This window comes from Cherax quadricarinatus, chromosome 87, assembly GCF_038502225.1.
Source record: "Cherax quadricarinatus isolate ZL_2023a chromosome 87, ASM3850222v1, whole genome shotgun sequence".
Classification (NCBI taxonomy): Eukaryota; Metazoa; Arthropoda; class Malacostraca; order Decapoda; family Parastacidae; genus Cherax; species Cherax quadricarinatus.
The window spans coordinates 5,680,574-5,700,092 of NC_091378.1; the positions used below are offsets into that span (position 1 = coordinate 5,680,574).

The window sequence follows — 19,519 nt, forward strand, 5'->3', positions numbered from 1 at the left end:
CGTCGTGGAGCATTTCCGCCACATCTGCCTATGACTGCTTATGGCATGTGGTGGATTAACATGAGGGCAAAAAGGAGCAGGCACCCCAGGGGCCCCTGTATGTGAAAGAGATGGCCCCCAAGGCTAAATTTCATATACAAAATCTCTTTAATGGAACAAAAGAAATGTCAATTTTAATTTCAAATTAATCTGTATGATTTTATTATACATCACTGTAAGTAATTAATTTATAAGCATGAATGGATTTTAAATATATTACATATATGGTATGTGTTGCCCCAGGGGCAAAACATATACAGTATGTGTGTTTTCCCAGGGGCCCCAAACATACAATATAAGTGTTGCCCAAAGGGCCTCACATACACAGCAAAAGTGTCACCCCAGGGGCCCCATTCACTCTTAATTCACCACTGCTTATTACACTTAAAAAACACTCTCAACAACAATCCTGTGTATGGACCTGCTTAAGGTGCATTTCCACTTCATTTCTCCCATATCTTAACCCGTCTTCTAATAACATATTCATTATTTTCCCACTATAATCTACCTCGTCCATAATTACTATTGCATTTGCTTTGTCTGCTTTCATAAGGTGAAGTCTAGGATTTTTCCTTAATTCCTGGTATAACTTAACAAATCTTTGAGGATAATTGTCTTATGCCAGGAATTAAGGAGAGATCCTAGACTTCACTTTACAAAAGCAGACAGAGCAAATGCAACAGTAATTATAGACACGGTATATTATAGTGGAAATATGAACATGTTATTAGAAGACAAGTACTTACATGCCCCTTAAACTGTGTAGAAAATAACTTTCCCAATTGATCTGATGATGGCATAACAGTGCAGTTACTAGTTACTTTACAAGTATTAATACAACCAACCTGATATTACTATTATGTCTGACAGAAAACATAATTACCTTAATATTCCATAGGCTTAATTTTCTTAACCATAAAAAATAAAAATAAAAAAAAATGTAGTAATTTCATCAGCCCCCCCCAAAAAAAAATTATAAACTGAGTTAGACATTTTTTCTGATAAATTTTAAAATGAAAATCCTAGAAACAAGGCCAATTTTAATTAAAGCTGTAATTTAAATTTTGTAATAAAGTTGGTAGAATTACCGACAATATGTAAAGTAAAAGGACACAAGTGCAACTAATGTGACATTTATTGTGGCAACGTTTCGCTCTCCAGGCGCTTGATAAAGCTCCTGGAGAGCAAAACGTTGCCACAATAAATGTCACATTAGTTGCACTTGTGTCCTTTTAATTTAAATTTTACATTTCGTAAATTTAAATTTTACATTTGATTAATTTAAATTTTACATATGATTAATTTAAATTTTACATTTGATTAATTTAAATTTTACATCCCATGAAGATTTTAACGACCATATAGGTCTCAGTGCACTTCGCATTAGCCAATGATAATTGTCTTATTTGGTTAAACATTTTTGTAGGTACTGACCCATATTAAGGCATCGAGTTTCATTAATGCCATGTACCCACTTTATCAGACGTTTTCAATAGATTGTTTTAAGGTAAACTACATACTCTTATTTTCATTACATCTCAAGTAACAGAGAATGGTAAAAAAATTATTTACTAGTCATGTCTAATGCATTGCACATACTGAGAAGGAAGATTAATATATCTGAAGAAAATTTTCACTATCGCTGCGCCTTCACCATGAATAACAAATGTACTGAGAAACTGACTTTTCCCAGACTGTGCCAAGCAAAAATAAACTTACTGCCCATCTAAAAATCACTGAATTTTCTCTAAAAATAAATGAAATCTTCATTTATTAGTGCATATTATGCTACCATCTGCACCAGATACTCGCTGGCTTGGACAACCACACTTATCAAAACAATCTTGCTTAGTTAAACTTTAAAGTCATTTAACACTTAACTTCCACACTTAAAAAATTAACCCCCTAGCTGCCTCTCTTCAACTCCATTGTAATATAAACTTGAGCAATGTGTATAGGAATATTTTTAAAGTGACAGTCAATTTAGGTCAAACTCAAGTGATCTATCAGGACAAACTGAGCCTGAGTCTAACAAAGATAATACAGGTGCTCCTTGACTTACAATGGGGTTATGTTCCCACAAATCATCATAAGTCAAAAATATCGTATGACGAATATGGATATATGCTAAATAAGTAAATAAATAACTACTATCACTGAATAAGTAATGAACAAATAATTACTGTAACTAAATACCAGTACTGAAAAGTAAAGAAACATATACAAGCTATGGACATGCCGCCTTCATGCTGGGTAATTATTTCAAGTTTCATCTCCAAAGTAATTACTTTTGCAGCATCACGAAGTTGAAATATTGTAAGTCGAACCATCATAACTTGAGGAGCATGTGTATTTTCTTGAGTATTTGTTGGGCATCTCAAGAGTGAGCCAATAAATTATATTCCTTTTTTAACTTGGGACATTTTTTTTCAGCAAAGAAACAATGATTTAATGTGTGAATCTGTGTCAGGAACATGTCGTGAACCTGTGTCAGGAACATGTAGTGAACCTGTCAGGAACAAGTAGTGAACCTGTGTCAGGAACATGTCGTGAACCTGTGTCAGGAACATGTAGTGAACCTGCGTCAGGAACAAGTAGTGAACCTGTGTCAGGAACATGTCGTGAACTTGTGTCAGGAACAAGTAGTGAACCTGTGTCAGGAACATGTCGTGAACTTGTGTCAGGAACATGTAATGAACTTGTGTCAGTAACATGTAGTGAACCTGTGTCAGGAACATGTAGTGAACTTGTGTCAGGAACATGTAGTAAACCTGTATTAGGAACATGTAGTGAACTTGTGTCAGGAACATGTCGTGAACCTGTATCAGGAACATATAGTGAACTTGTGTCAGGAACATATAGTGAACTTATGTCAGGAACAAATAGTGAACCTGTGTCAGCAACATATAAACCTGTGTCAAGAGTGTGCAATAATACAACTGAATAATATACACCATAAGAATAAAATACACATTTATGAAAATTTCTTAACTGTGCAGTGCAACTCTGTGCCTAATTAATAATCATTCATTATATAATATTGGACATACAACAGTAAAAGAAATGTACAGCTAAGGGGTTAAAGAGCTACAGAAATTTATTTCACTACCACTAGCTACTTTTCCATTTGCTGTTTAAACTACTTTAAAATCAACTAATAAACTTTCATAAGCCATATTACCAAGAGGTCCACTAGCATCTGCAATAATAATTTTTAGTCATTGAAATATTGTCCCATTTCTGCAACCAAAGATGCTTATTTTACTACTGAGTGTCATCAATTTCTTCTTCTAGGTCTTCAATTTGCTGTATAACCTCATCTTTCTTTTTCACTTTTTCCAGTTGTTCGCGTTCTGGATGTTTTAGTTCACCATTTGCAATCTGCTTCTCCAGCTTCTCAATGTCGCGCAGTTTCTTCTTTAGATTACGTAATCGCTTGGCAGGATCAGAAGTTGATGGCTGTTTCCCTCCTGAAGTGAAAAGCAAAGAATTAAAATACAGTAGGATCCCTGTATCCGCAGGGATACATTCCAAGGACCTGCCGTGGATACCGAAACCATGGATAGTAGCAAACCCTATATATAAGTCCTATACATACCTATTATAAAGTTTAACTGATAAATTATACACAGTAAGTGGAGAATTATCACCTTTTCACTGATGAGAAGCACTTCATGGTTTTTCTTAGGCACTGAAGAACTGCCAGCTCCTCTACTTTTGTGCTTTGGGGCCATTATTTTGCAAAATAAAGAGGTATTTTTGTATCACAGTAAACCATGGATAAATGACACCACGGATACACTTTTGTAAATCCTTAAATATGTACACAAAACCACTAATAATGTTAGTTACCTGCAACTGTGTTGGAAATGTGTGTGTTTTCCAAATCTCTGGTTATTTCCATGTCAGCTGCTGCAGCCTTCTTCTTGGCTGCTGCTGCTTTCTTTTTCTGTGACTTGGACATGCCTACCAAAAAAAAAAAAACTTAAAGTACTGTATTTAAATAAAGCAATATAACTGCATTAGTAATTCACATTACATTACCTCGTAAACAAAATATTTACTGAAGAAAGATTCACGTGATGAGGGGTTAATGAAGGGTAATAGCATGTTGCACTTACAAATATTATTATATTTATTGAAAGTGGTAAAGATGTTAGATGTTAGGGTTTCAAGGAGGATAATAAGAAAGTGAACATCTGATGAGGGATGAAGAAGTGGGCTTGAAGAATGGAACTTGCTATGCTGTACTCCATGATGAGAGTACAGCAGTCAGTGAGAAGAAAGGTACACCTAACCCCTCTTCAAACAAAAAGATATACTCGTTATCGTGGACTCCCATATTAGATAAACAGACAAAGCATTCTGTTGAAGGGACAGGAATGTGAGAGAGGGTGTATTTTCTAAGAGCTGGTATATAGTAGATATAGATAGGTACCAAAGTATTGGCAGAGAGCATGAATAGTTCCCTAGTATAAGAAAAAAGGGAACAAGAGAGACTGTAAACAATACATGTATAGAAAGATAAGCCTGTTCAGTATACCAGGTAAAAGAAGGAAATTTAAAGTGAACATAGAAAAAGGGCAAGATAATTAGGATAACAAAAAGTCTAGGAAAGGACAGACTGAATATCAGTTTGGAGGGAGGTAGAATGGAGGAAGTGAATGTATTTAGATATTTGGGATTGGACAAATCAACAGATGAATCTATGAAAGCTGAAGCAAACCACAGCACAGATAAAAGGAAGGGAAGAAAGGTGGGTTGTGTGGTGAAGTACAGAATCTGTAGAAATTTTATATATGGAGGCAAAAAAGAAAAAAAAAAAAAAAAAAAAAAAAGGAAGATAATGTTCTAGAGTACAGTGGTACCAATACTATTATATGGATGTGAGACGTAGGTTTTGAATGCTGCAGTGAAAAGGAGGGTGGATGAGGTGGAGATGTCATGTTTGAGAGCCATGTGTGTTGTGAATATCATGCAGAGAATTCACAGCACAGAAAGTAAAAGGCAACGTGAGGTGACCCAGGATACAATTCAGATGGCTAAGGAGGGGTTGCTGAGGTGGTTTGGGTATATAGAGAATATAAATAACAGGTTGTAATTTTTTTTTAACCCTTTCAGGGTCCACAGGCCCTCTCAGAGACTTGTTCTCAGGGTCCCCCAAATTTCAAAAAAAAAAAAAAAATTATTTTTTCTTATGAAAAGATAGAGAATCTTTTCCCGATCATAATGACACCAAAAGTATGAAATTTGATGGAAAACTTACGGAATTATGCTCTCGCGAAGTTAGCGGTCTCAACGATGTTTACGCAACGGCGATTTTGCCCACTTTGAGCCCTATTTTCAGCCAATTCCAGTGTACTAGTCGACAAAAATCATACCTATTTCGCTAGAACTCCATTTTTTCCATCGAATGAGTACAAGAAACCACCCATTTACCGATTTCAACTATCCAATACAGTGGTCAGAATTTAGCAATTTTGCCAATTTCACACAAATTTCAAAAGATGCCAATTTCCAAATAGGGTCCAGAATAAACAAGAAAGACATTCCTTGCACTAAAATAACATTTCCTCTGTTCATTAGTCACGTCCCCACGCCCCTCTTACATTCTTTTGCTTTCCATTCTGAATTTTTATTCTCACAAAAAATAGAAGATTTACTGTCATGCAGACTACTGCATTAGTGTAGAAATGGTATAAATAATATCGGCGCACTTGTGAAAGAATATTAGACTCACCAGTTGACGTGTATTGGATGCTTAGCATGATTTGTTTACTTTTGAACTTTGGTAAAAATTGAACATTTCTGCTACTTTGAGCTCAATTTCAAGGTACTTTTCATTGTAAAACCAGTCAAAATCATCTTAATTTCTGTAATATGTCTTCCATTCTATCAAATGAGACCAGGAAAACTAGAATACAACAATAAATACCATACGAAAATACAGTGCAAAGTCGCTGTTTTAATCCAAAAACACGGTCAAAGTTTTTTTTTCTCATTACGCAGTGTGTGCTGCAGGATTTTTTTTATACTGCGCACACTGACCACATAGACCCATTCTTTCATATGTAGGCCTACCAACTTCCTCTCACTAGATTTGAAGGCGCTAGAATTTATGAGTACTAGTACGTCAAGGACCCTGGCACGTAAGCCATACTAATACGGCCGAAACCCTGAAAGGGTTAACAAGTCGGCCGTCTCCCACTGAGGCAGGGTGACCCAAAAAGAAAGAAAATCCCCTAAAAAGAAAATACTTTCATCATCATTCAACACTCACCTCACTCACACATAATCACTGTTTTTGCAGAGGTGCTCAGAACACAACAGTTTAGAAGCATATACGTATAAAGATACACAACATATCCCTCCAAACCGCTAATATCCCGATCCCCTCCTTTAGAGTGCAGGCATTGTACTTCCCATTTCCAGGACTCAAGTCCGGCTATATAAAAATAACCAGTTTCCCTGAATCCCTTCACTAAATATTACAAAAATGGGACTCTCAGCAATAGATTTATGTTGGACAAATTTAGATTTAGAAAGAACAAACAGGCACAATACCATAACGGGAACAATACACAAATAACCCACACACAGGAGAAAGCTTATGATGACATTTCAGTCCAACTCAGACCATTTACAAGTCACACTTCATGTGTTAGTGTGACTTGTAAATGGCTCAAGTTGAGCTGAAACATTGTCACAAACTTCTTTCTCCTGTGTATTAGATTTAGAAAGAATATAAGAAAGTACTGGTTTAGAAACAGAGTTGTGGATAAGTGGACTAAACTCCTGAGTAGCATCACTGAAGCAAGAAAGTTTGGGTACCTTTAAAAATAGGTTGGACAGGTACATGAGTTGGTGTGGATTTGTGTGATTTAAATCTTTCTGGCATGGGCCAGTAGGCCTGTTGCAGTGCTCCACTATTCTCATGCTTCCATGTTCTTAATTTTATATGAATTGAAGCAATGATAAAACTTATTATTAACTCCCAAAAGACAATTTGCTTTTATTGAAGACAAGTTATTTAATAAAGACATAATTATTATATATAACACACTCTTGCTTTAATAATTTCTCTTAAAATAATGCACATTATAACTATTACTATTCTGCAATATTAAGTATTCTAAGCAACTTCTCTAATAGCCACTACAGTAAAAGGATGTGGCAAAGACATCAGCTGTATTACTAAAACTTCAGATGTCTAAGTTCTGAATTCAAGTGATCTGCAGAAATGATATTTCATACGTACATACTTGCTAAATAAGAGATAACTTTCCATTCTACTCATGACTATATCTTCTACTATAATTTTTTTTTTTTTCAACAAGTCGGCCGTCACCCACCGAGGCAGGGTGACCCAAAAAAGAAAGAAAATCCCCAAAAAGAAAATACTTTCATCATCATTCAACACTTTCACCACACTCACACATTATCACTGTTTTTGCAGAGGTGCTCAGAATACAACAGTTTAGAAGCATATACGTATAAAGATACACAACATATCCCTCCAAACTGCCAATACCCCAAACCCCTCCTTTAAAGTGCAGGCATTGTACTTCCCATTTCCAGGACTCAAGTCCGACTATATGAAAATAACCGGTTTCCCTGAATCCCTTCACTAAATATTACCCTGCTCACACTCCAACAGATCGTCAGGTCCCAAGTACCATTTGTCTCCATTCACTCCTATCTAACACGCTCACGCACACTTACTGGAAGTCCAAGCCCCCTCGCCCACAAAACCTCCTTTACCCCCTCTCTCCAACCCTTTCGAGGACGACCCCTACCCCGCCTTCCTTCCCCTATAGATTTATATGCTTTCCATGTCATTCTACTTTGATCCATTCTCTCTAAATGACCAAACCACCTCAACAACCCCTTTTCTGCCCTCTGACTAATGCTTTTATTAACTCCACACCTTTTCCTAATTTCCACACTCCGAATTTTCTGCATAATATTTACACCACACATTGCCCTTAGACAGGACATCTCCACTGCCTCCAACCGTCTCCTCGCTGCTGCATTTACCACCCAAGCTTCACTTCCATATAAGAGTGTTAGTACTACTATACAGTGGACCCCCGCATAACGATCACCTCCCAATGCGACCAATTATGTAAGTGTAATTATGTAAGTGCGTTTGTATGTGTATGTTTGGGGGTCTGAAATGGACTAATCTACTTCTCAATATTCCTTATGGGAACAAATTCGGTCAGTACTGGTACCTGAACATACTTCTGGAATGAAAAAATATCGTTAACCGGGGGTCCACTGTACTTTCATAGATTCCCTTCTTTGCCTCCATAGATAACGTTTTTTGACTCCACACATACCTCAACGCACCACTCACCTTTTTTCCCTCATCAATTCTATGATAAACCTCATCCTTCATAAATCCATCCGCCGACACGTCAACTCCCAAGTACAGTGGACCCCCGCATAACGATCACCTCCGAATGCGACCAATTATGTAAGTGTATTTATGTATGTGCGTTTGTACGTGTATGTTTGGGGGTCTGAAATGGACTAATCTACTTCACAATATTCCTTATGGGAACAAATTCGGTCAGTACTGGCACCTGAACATACTTCTGGAGTGAAAAAATATCGTTAACCGGGGGTCCACTGTATCTGAAAACATTCACTTCTTCCATACTCCTCCTCCCCAATTTGATATCCAATTTTTCTTTATCTAAATGATTTAGATTTTCTACTATAATGTTTCTTAAAAATCTACTCTCAGCAATCCTCTCCAATGGCATACCATCTTGTAATATTTATCTGTACCAGGGATGAACAATTTTTTCACTCCCAAATATTAATAAATGAAAAAAAGTTGTAACTGGAGAGCAAAACATTGCCACAGTAAAATGTCACATTAGTTGCATATGTCCATGTGTGTCATAAGAGGCAACTAAAATGCCTGGAGCAAGGGGCTAGTAACCCCTTCTCCTGTATACATTACTAAGGTTAATAAGAGAGACTTCAGTTTTTCTTTGTGGGTCACCCTGCCTTGGTGGGATATGGCCGGTTTGTTGAAAGAAGAAGTTGCACGTGCTCATTTACCAAATACACCTACCATCCGACTTACGACCTGCTCGACTTACGACCACTCGACTTACAACCTGCTCGACTTACGACCACTCGACTTACGACCGTGTTTTTTATGCCAAATTTCTGGGAAATAAATAGCTATTTGTGTTGTACACAGTGTTTATTCTAAACCTTACAGTATAAAATACAGTACTAACAACATAAAAAGTAAAGTAAAACATGAAATACAAAAATAAAACAATAAAATAAAGTCATTACAAAAATGTTTTGTTGATATTCAGTAGTAAAGTTTGACTTACGACCATTTCGACTTATGACCGGTTTCTCGGAACCGAACTCGGTCCTAAATCGGATGGTAGGTGTATTTTGTGGGTAACTGTACCATTATTACCAGTCTACAATACCTACCATGTTTCGCCGGAAGTGCTAAGCCTGGGATGCCCACATCGTTCATTTGCTGCCGAGCCTTCACAGCAGCAACATCAGCTGGTGCAAGACCTACTGGTAAGTCCGGTTTATTTTTTGCCCACTGCTTCCCTTTACTTTCATACCTGAAATATGTAGAAAGGTAAATAGCACAGTAGGACCCCCATATCCACGGGGAATACGTTCCAAGACTTACCATGGATACCTGAAAATGGGGATAGTAGCGAACCTTATATTTAAGTAATTTTTCGTTACATACATACCTATGATAAAGTTTAATTGACAAATTACACACAATAAGTCGAGAATTAGCACCTTTTTACTGATGGGAAGAACATCATGGCTTTTCTAAGGCTCTGAAGAACTGACACCATCACTACTTTTGCACTTTGGCATCATTATTACATAAAATTAAGGGTTATTTTCGGGCAAGGGTAAACCGTGGATAACTGAAACTGTTGAGCACAAGAGACTTACAAGGGCATTTCTTCCTGTGGCACATAACCATCTTTTACGCGTCTTGCTTTCCTCCATGTTCCATCAGGACGTTGTGATGCTGGAATGAAGCACTGTCCTGCAAAGTAATGTCAGAATAATATGTAGCAGGACATGTATATACTGTGCTAGAATGTAATGGGTCATCAAACATAAGTGATATAAAACATTGAGCAATAATTTATTTTAAAATATCATCCATCTCCTCCCAAGGAAATGGTAACCCAAACACATCTATCATCATTCATTCATTTAGCAGTCATGCCAGAAGTGAACATACATCACCATTCAAACAAACCTCTGAACTATAATATCCCCACCCCTCTTTCAAAGTGCAGGCAATGTACTTCCCATCCCCAGGACTCAAGTTCAGATAGCCAGTTTTCCCTGAATCCCTTCATAAATGTTACTTTGCTCACCCCAACAACACATCAAATCAAACCATAAAAACCACTTGTTCTAATCTAACACATACAAACACACACTTGTGATGTAGTTCTCCCAAGAGACCTCACAAGCCCAGCTGAACTACATCACACACTTGCTGAAAGCTCAAGCCATTACTATTCAAAACCTCCTTCACCCTTCCCTCCAAACCTTCCACCCTAGATTTATACACCTATGTTATCTTATCTTGCTCCATCCTACCTAAATGACTAACAGCTCCTCTGTTCTTTAAAGTAAATGTTTCATAACCCTATACCGTCTCCTAATTTCTGTGCTCCTAATTTTCTGCATAATATTCCCACCAAACATTACTCTCCAGCATATCTTCACTGCTGCTATCCTTCTCACTGCAATGTTCATAGACCATGCCTCACACCCGTCAAAAGAGGATCGGTACCACAATACTCTGGTACATTCTCTTTTATGCCTCCACAAACTTCCCTCTTTCTTCCCATAAATATCTCAACACAAAACGAATTCTATGATTCGCCTCATCTCTCACCAACTCATCTGTCAGCTCTCTAAGCTTCTCTATATTGTGTGATTTTTGTATATGCTTGAGTTCCTTTTTAAAGAGTTACACTCCTGGTGTTATAACTCACAAACAAGTTATCTGAACAAATTTTCCTGTAGAAAACAATAGCATAAGAGAGTACAGAGGCACTGGCCAAGCCATTACTGGTACCTAAAACTTAAAAAATGTTAAATCAATCGATATGGAGCGATTTAGGATAGTTGCATGTCACATTTGTTTATACCTGTGGATCAACATTCTTCAAAAGGCGTATTTTTTAGTATAATATCTCACGAACCTCATTTATACGTACAGATGACTGCAATTCAGACATTCTTGGGTTGGGGATGGCCACCGTATTTCAAGAAAATCGTACTAATTGGGTATATTTTTTCCTTCACATTTCTTTTAGGTACTCATTCAGTCTAACCTCTTGGAATTTTTGGGATACTATACCAATAAAATATTTAGTTACTAAAATTTCACACAGTTCCATGGTATACTTTATTTCAGTTTTTAGTATGAAAATACTCCTCTGCATGTCAGTTAAGTAATCCGGTAAATGATAAAAACCTCTCACAATGCAGAGTATAAACGACATGCAGAGATTGTAAATGAATTAAATAACTATTGTTAGTTTGCTTGTGTATTGTAAAACATATTAAGTTAGGTAAACAACTGCCTCCCAGTTATAGGTCAGAAAATAAATAAAGAGAACAGTATCAAATGCAAACAGAGCAAACTCGCCTTCCAAGCGAGAGGTCTCGGACTCGAGTCCCTGGCTGGGGGTCACACTTTGCTCATCCAGCTGCGGCTGGTGATCTGGATGTGATAAATCGACTGGAACATCATGTTCTGGGGACAAAATATTATGGTTAGGCTTTAAAATGAGCAGAGATGAGCTCTTAGCCGGCAAAATATACATGAATAGAAATCACCATTTCTATCCCTCTAACCTCTCAGTTTTAGTGTTTTATGCAATACAAACTGTTTGATTACCCACAGTCTCAACAATATAAATCTTTGGTGTGAAAAGCTAAAAAAAAAAAAAAGATCAAATAACCAAATATTGATGTTCTGCATTTTCTAGGTTTAATAATAAAATTCATTAAAGAGTTTGTGTATTTTATTCATCCTTTTTGAAACTCTGTTTTAGGGAGCAAATATTTTGTTGTTGCAGAAACTGTACTTTTGTGTGTGGATGTGTGTGTACAGTACATACAGTATTCCTGTTACCTATCTGTAACTACAGTTGCAAAGCCATGCTTATGGTGTCCTAATCTTTTAGAATTTAGGTGTGCTTGTAGTGTCCCATCTTCAGTATTTAATTTAGTATGTATGCTCATGGTATCCCATCTTCAATATTTAATCTATAAATGCTCATGGTATCCCATCTTCAATATTTAATCTATAAATGTTCATGGTATCCCATCTTCAGTATTTAATCTATAAATGCTCATGGTGTCCCATCTTTAGTATTTAATTAATCACATAGGTTTATTAATTTTTGAATTGTACAAGAACTTACTCTTGCATAATGAATGCCATTGTTGTACCATTCTGTAAAAGAACTTTTCATTATCTTCATTTCCAGTTCTTCTACTAAGGCTTGTTGTACAACTCTGTGTGTGCATATATAATGAACTGTACTCTATTAACTATTATTCTAAGCAGATTTACACTTTTCTTTTGCAAAGCCTTTCCATTTTTCCCAGGAAAGTGGCTCATCGTTCCAAGAAAAAATTGTTGTACACTAACAATTACGTGTTCTGAATATGTAAACTGGAACTAATCTTACTGTACAAGAATTACAGTAAAAATGCAAATAACACCAAATACTGAAATAAAACACGGTATGGGTCTCACGTGTGAAATTTTTGCTCATGAATGAATAAGTAGTAATAATGAGACGTTTCGGTAAACCTAAATTACATCCTCAGTTCTTCTTTATAACCCTAAGGCTATGTAAGAGACAATCCTTGGGATACAGGTCTTATTTTTGTGTATAACAGAAGTTACTAAAGCTTCATGGCACTGTAATGGTTGAAAAAATGAATGGGAATTAATTATGGAAGTGGCTATTCATGGGGTAGCGACCAATTTGTTAAAGGCTAGTCAGGTAGCAGACAGCTGATTGGTAAGGTCAGGTTACATAAACCTAAAAAAAAATATACATATTAAATCACAACTAATCAAATTGAAAGTAAACAAACACAGCACGTTGGGTAATACAATTCAATATCCATTTATGTTATGCCAACTGGCTGCCAGTTAAATAGCCTAGGGCACTAGTTATTACTTCTATATTAATATAAAGTACCATTTAGCCCATTTAGTGGGTCAAGCAGGCTGTGATGGATATGTGGGAGAGTGCACTGCCAGCAGCAACAACCTAGTTGACCAAGTGCAGCAATGACCTTGTTGGCCAAGCAAGTACCAGACAAGCCTGGACAGGGGTGGGTTACAGTAGGAACTCTCGAAACCTATCAAAGGTATATCATACAGCACCCAGGAAATTGTAAATAGTCAGGACTGATCCTAGGAATAAAAAAGTAGGTCCAATTCCTTCAATCAAGAGCCCTTCATTAGCATTAAATGAATGAATGAAGGAAATACCTGCCTAACCATATTTAACCTAACAAACCTGAGACTAACCTAAATTCACTCACCTGAAAACAGTAAAAAGTATGCCAATATATTTCTGAAACTATCAAAATTGTTAAATTCAGCATAACGAAGTCACGTGAGCAATTAAACTTTACCATCCTTCAACTGTAACCATAACAATAAGAGTTGGCAACTAATTACATTGTAATCAACACAGGTTTGCAGTATTTCAAACCACTGTAGCCCTAAATATATAGTTTCACCAATTATCATGTTAGCACCATAGTTCTTATATCCATTACAGAACTGAGTTTTTGACTAACTTTGTAAATTTCCTGAGGCTAATCATGGAGCAGGACGTATGTAATGTATGGTCAGGCCAATAGAGGAACACTTCCTCATAATATTAAGAACAATTAAGAGTTCCATCTAACCCTCTTGGGATGGCTAGGAAGAGAACATTGTGGAAGAGTCTCACAAACTCAAAAAAGTGTTCCTCACATTCAGAACCAGAATGCTGATCACCAAGGAAGTAACTTTATGAAAATTTCACATGACACAGCTATGTAGTTTTACTTAGCACTGTCACAGGTGAAATTAGAAAAATAACAGAAGAACTTTGAGCAAAATATGCCACATAAAAAGTAAATCCTACAATGGATACAAAACCCCACTCCTGATAAAGCGTCAAAGCTGATACTGGACTTGTGGATGATATATGAGAAACCATGCAAGTCCAGTACCTGACTCTTGGAATGACTAACTAGTAACTACATGTACAATATAGTGAACATATACAGTGGAACCTCAAAAATTGAACTGCTCCCAACACAACCAATTATGTAAGTGTATTTTTGTAAGTGCTTTTATAATTGTATTTTTGAGGGTCTGAAATGGACTAACCTAATTTACATTATTCCTCATGGGAATAAATTCATTCGGTAAAGGAACTCGAACAACCTTCTGGACCAGAGAAAGTTCGATATTTGAGGTTCCACTGTAGTATAGTCAATTTTGGCATGATTAATTAGTATTATGTCATAATATGTGCCATCACAAATGTTATTAAAATTATGGTTACTTTAAAGTTATTTTGGGAGATATAAAAATATTTGTGCTGGAAACTAGAGGAAAATATAGACAAAGCCAGACAAATTGGGCTTCAAGCTTTTTTTTTTTTTTTTTTGCAGTAATAAGTGTAGATAGTTTCATCCATGAAGACTGCCTCAACTTTTACTGCACATGGAGTCAGGTTCTCAGCTGAGAATGACAAGATGAATATCATCTCAAAAATTGTCATTACTCTGATGAAAACCCAGCCACATCAGTAATTGACACTGACAGTTTCTTCACTAACATCAACCTTGTTGCACACTTTCAGCAGAAATACAAGTGCAGATACACAAACAACCCATACACAGAAGAGAGGAGCTCACGATGACGCTTCGATCCTACTTGGACCATTTACAAAGTCACACAAACGAGACGTGTATATATAGGCAGGAAGAGGTAGAGGTGGTTGTTGTTGTTGTTGTGGTGGTGGTGGTGGTGGTAGTAGTAGTAGTAGTAGTAGTAGTAGTAGTAGTAGTAGTAGTAGTAGTAGTAGTAGTAGTAGTAGTAGTAGTAGTAGTAGTAGTAGTAGTAGTAGTAGTAGTAGTAGTAGTAGTAGTAGTAGTAGTAGTAGTAGTAGTAGTAGTAGTAGTAGTAGTAGTAGTAGTAGTAGTAGTAGTAGTAGTAGTAGTAGTAGATTAAGGACGAGGATCCAGTCAAATACAAAGAAAGGGGAGCACTGCAAGGGAGCTAGGTGCCCACAGAGGGAGAGCAAGTGCACAGAGGTGGGGAAAAGGGGAAGTGATGAAATAAATAATGAAGGAACAGAAACACGAGACAGAAGAAAGAAAGACAACCCAGACAACACAGTTCTTACAAGTGCAGATGCCTAGTACAGCAAGAAAAAATGGAAATGGTAATCCAACCCTACAGGATTCCAAGAATATGAATGAGCCCAAAGAAAAGTGAGGAACAATGAGCTACTCTTGGAGTCTTGGCCTGTACGTGAATGCCACTGTCAAGAACAAAGTGGAGGTCTCCTGTTCTCAGGTTATTAAACCTTACAACTCTAGCATGGTTGGCACTGACTAAACATGCTGACAAATCTCTACGAGACTCCCATAAAAGCCAGAGGATATGTGATTCTTTGTATATGTATTTCACCTCACTGTTTGCAACTCTTACATCCTGTACAAAAGGGTCAACAAGTACATTTATTAGTACAAATGAAAAGCCCCTAGATATGTAGAGCATTTTGATCAAGCTAAAAATAAAGCAAGACTATTAACACAATAAATAATGTACATATACAGTATGTATATAAAGACATTAAAAATAAACAGACATAAAATAAAAGTAATACTACTGAGTAAAGTAAACAAGAATAGATAAAAGCAGATTAAAAGTGAAACTTGATATATAATTAACACAAAAAATAAATTAAGTTAAATTGCAATTAAATAAATTATGTTTTACGGTAGAATTTTTACAACATAAAGTGATATTTAAAACAATAACTTAAAAACTCAATAATAATTAATAATTTAATTTTACTGAATGCTAAGATTAATGATTAAGTTGTCTGAAGATATAATAATTAATTGCAATGATTATTTTAAGTAGCAAAGCTCAGTAAAGTGTATTGTAGAGCAGTGCTAATGTGAAGAAATATTAATGCACAACAGTATAGGGAGTTTACAATTAAGAAACTTAAATAAATTTATTGATTCTATATATGGTAAATGATCTGACTAAATTATTCAGGCCTGCCATGCTTGTTTTAAACTCATGGAGGACCTATTATACTCAAAGATTTCAGGCTGCAGATATTAATATCTGCAGGAATACAGAAGCCAACAATGCCATCCACACTCTCATTGCATGAAATTCAGTCAATGACTGCACCAACCATCAATAAAGTCCGAAACAACAGTCACACCTCTCAGACATCCTGAGGAATAAAACTGCAGCACTACATTTTCCAGTCTTCCAGGATTCAAGACAGAGCTGTAAGCTGTGTTCACACGTGACAATGTCCATTATTTTAAATGTCTGTGCCAGACATACAAGGTCACTCTGCCTCATACAAGGTCACTGCCTCATACAAAGTCACTCTGCCTCATACAAGGTCACTCTGCCTCATACAAGGTCACTCTGCCTCATACAAAGTCACTCTGCCTCATACAAGGTCACTCTGCCTCATACAAAGTCACTCTGCCTCATACAAAGTCACTCTGCCTCATACAAGGTCACTCTGCCTCATACAAAGTCAAAGTCACTCTGCCTCATACAAAGTCACTCTGCCTCATACAAGGTCACTCTGCCTCATACAAAGTCACTCTGCCTCATACAAGGTCACTCTGCCTCATACAAAGTCACTCTGCCTCATACAAGGTCACTCTGCCTCATACAAAGTCACTCTGCCTCATACAAGGTCACTCTGCCTCATACAAAGTCAAAGTCACTCTGCCTCATACAAAGTCAAAGTCACTCTGCCTCATACAAAGTCACTCTGCCTCATACAAGGTCACTCTGTCTCATACAAAGTCACTCTGCCTCATACAAGGTCACTCTGCCTCATACAAAGTCACTCTGCCTCATACAAGGTCACTCTGCCTCATACAAGGTCACTCTGCCTCATACAAGGTCACTCTGCCTCATACAAGGTCACTCTGCCTCATACAAGGTCACTCTGCCTCATACAAGGTCACTCTGCCTCATACAAGGTCACTCTGCCTCATACAAGGTCACTCTGCCTCATACAAGGTCACTCTGCCTCATACAAGGTCACTCTGCCTCATACAAGGTCACTCTGCCTCATACAAGGTCACTCTGCCTCATACAAGGTCACTCTGCCTCATACAAGGTCACTCTGCCTCATACAAGGTCACTCTGCCTCATACAAGGTCACTCTGCCTCATACAAGGTCACTCTGCCTCTCACACATCAGCATCTGTTTCATAACCACTTTCTAAAGCTATATTTTTTAATATAATAAATACTTTGCATACAGCACTTACACAATATTTATAGTATTAGTTGTAAGTAAATATTTAAGTATACATAAGTACAATTATCATTCATAGTTACATATGCAAAATAACTAATGTGAAAAAATAGTGAATTTCCAAGAACTTTCATAATTACACACAGTTCTTTGATTATGTGAGACATCATGAAAAATACTTGGAAATTCACAATTTTTTCAGTGGTTATTTTCCACATTGTTATAATAATACTAATAATAATCTTTATTTCAATAGGTACAAGATACAACTTATACAGACCATAGCTAACATCAGTTTCATAGTACCATACAGAAAGCCCTTGTTATGCAGAGTATTTCAAGCAACTTGGGTTAATTTTATCCCCAGGATGCAAGCAACACCAGTCTGCTAACACCCAGGTACCTACTTATTGCTAGGTGAACAAGGGACAGCAGGTGTCTTAAGGAAACACGTCCTAATGTTTCCACCCATACTGGGGATCGAACCACAGACCGCAATGTGTAAGCTGCGTGCGCTACCAACTGAGGTACAGAACACCTGTGTACTGTTATCTTATTGCAACATCACATATATGCAAATTACCCAGGAGAACCCCCCAAAAAAGTCAGGCGAAGTAATTTATTTCCATTAGGGTTCTTGTAATATCTTATTACTTAAAGTAAAAATAGAAAACAGCTCTTTACAACCCTACATTAATTCATGTATCATTTAAAAGAATCATAAAAAGTATTCCACTAGTGGGCAGTACACGACTAATATGGGTTATTGGTAGTCGTTTTGGGTTCCTCACAGGATACACGTTAAAATGAGCCATATCTCAAAAACTATAAAAAATCAAGAAATGTCCAGGAGTAAAAATGTCTTAGAAATGGCTAAATATTCACGTGTAAAAATTATTTTAAAAATCTCTCCATGATTTCCATCAGTGACAAGTATGGGGTCAAGACCTCTAACATATGATTGATCCACTAACACAACCCTAAAACACCCTTAACAACACTAGATACAAAAACCATACAACCACCTCCATAACATTTCAAAACTTCATACTCTACACGCAGGTCTTTAACCAAAAAAATTATACGCTATAGATATATAACATGGAGCGCATGTGTGGCTGCAGCTGCTGCCATCACCGTCTCTCCTTCACCGGCCACTCCAGCCTCACACACCATATTTATCCTCTGCTCCTGCTACCTCAACCATCAATTATCCTCACAGTAACAACCATAATCACTCTCATTACTCGGAATGTCATTAAATGATAACTTGCCCGACTCATCCTTCACGTACTCTGCAGTAGACATCTTGTTGTTGTTGTTGTTGTTGTTGGGGTTGTTGAAGGCTACTAAAACTTACTTCTTATTGAACCCTCACTCCCAGGTGGCCACGTAAGTAAGTGAGTAAGCAAGTAAGTAAATAAGTAAGTATATAAGTATGTAAGTAAGTTTATTTAGACACAGGTACACAGAGGATAACCCAAAGAAAATTTAGACACAGTGACTTATTCTTACTGGATCCTTTGACCAAATCTGGCCGGGAATTCTATTATTTTATCTTATCTTATCTTCCTGGAACACTAAATTCCTAATTAGGTAAGTTGGTTCCCTATCCTAAACCTCGGTAGATCCAGAAAAAACCAAGAGGAGACCAGGAAAGACTACAAATGGCAATAAGTCACTCTGACTTTTTTGGGTTATCCTAAGTTCTGTAGATGAATGGTTCAGAGAACCGACATGTTGATAAATTAGACACATGTGCAACTCTTGGGTACCTTTATTGAGGAAACGTTTCGCCACACAGTGGCTTCATCAGTCCATACGTAGGAGAAACTTGAAGAACAGGAGGAGAATGAGGTAATCAGTCCCTC

At 36.9% G+C, this 19,519-nt stretch overlaps 1 protein-coding gene across 3 annotated transcripts; it reads right to left on the minus strand.

Moving 5' to 3' along the window:
* Positions 1 to 171: 171 nt before the first annotated feature.
* Pym (partner of Y14 and mago) lies at positions 172 to 19,020 on the minus strand. 3 transcript variants are annotated; one of them, XR_011394465.1, is made up of 7 exons: positions 18,923 to 19,020; positions 11,732 to 11,839; positions 10,006 to 10,102; positions 9,511 to 9,653; positions 3,892 to 4,005; positions 2,787 to 3,509; positions 172 to 2,594 (listed from the first exon to the last, which is right to left on the minus strand). XR_011394465.1 is itself a non-coding variant. In XM_053798523.2 (6 exons), the coding sequence occupies exons 1-6, from the start codon at positions 18,954 to 18,956 to the stop codon at positions 3,304 to 3,306; spliced, it is 702 nt and encodes a 233-aa protein (XP_053654498.1). In that variant the 5' UTR covers positions 18,957 to 19,020; the 3' UTR covers positions 172 to 3,303. The 3 variants fall into 3 exon arrangements, 2 of the variants coding, with proteins under 2 accessions (XP_053654498.1, XP_069959839.1); XM_053798523.2 differs by having other exon boundaries at positions 172 to 3,509; XM_070103738.1 differs by lacking the exon at positions 11,732 to 11,839 and having other exon boundaries at positions 172 to 3,509; positions 18,923 to 18,971.
* Between the last annotated feature and the right edge of the window lie 499 nt (positions 19,021 to 19,519).

Coding starts and splice junctions, on each gene's coding strand:
- Pym (XM_053798523.2), bottom strand. CDS start 18,956: ATGTCTACTGCAGAGTACGTGAAGGATGAGTCGG. Junction 10,103..11,731: donor CGAGACCTCTCGCTTGGAAG/GCGAGTTTGCTC, acceptor ATTACTTTGCAG/GACAGTGCTTCATTCCAGCA. Junction 4,006..9,510: donor AGCACTTCCGGCGAAACATG/GTAGGTATTGTA, acceptor TTTTTTTGGTAG/GCATGTCCAAGTCACAGAAA.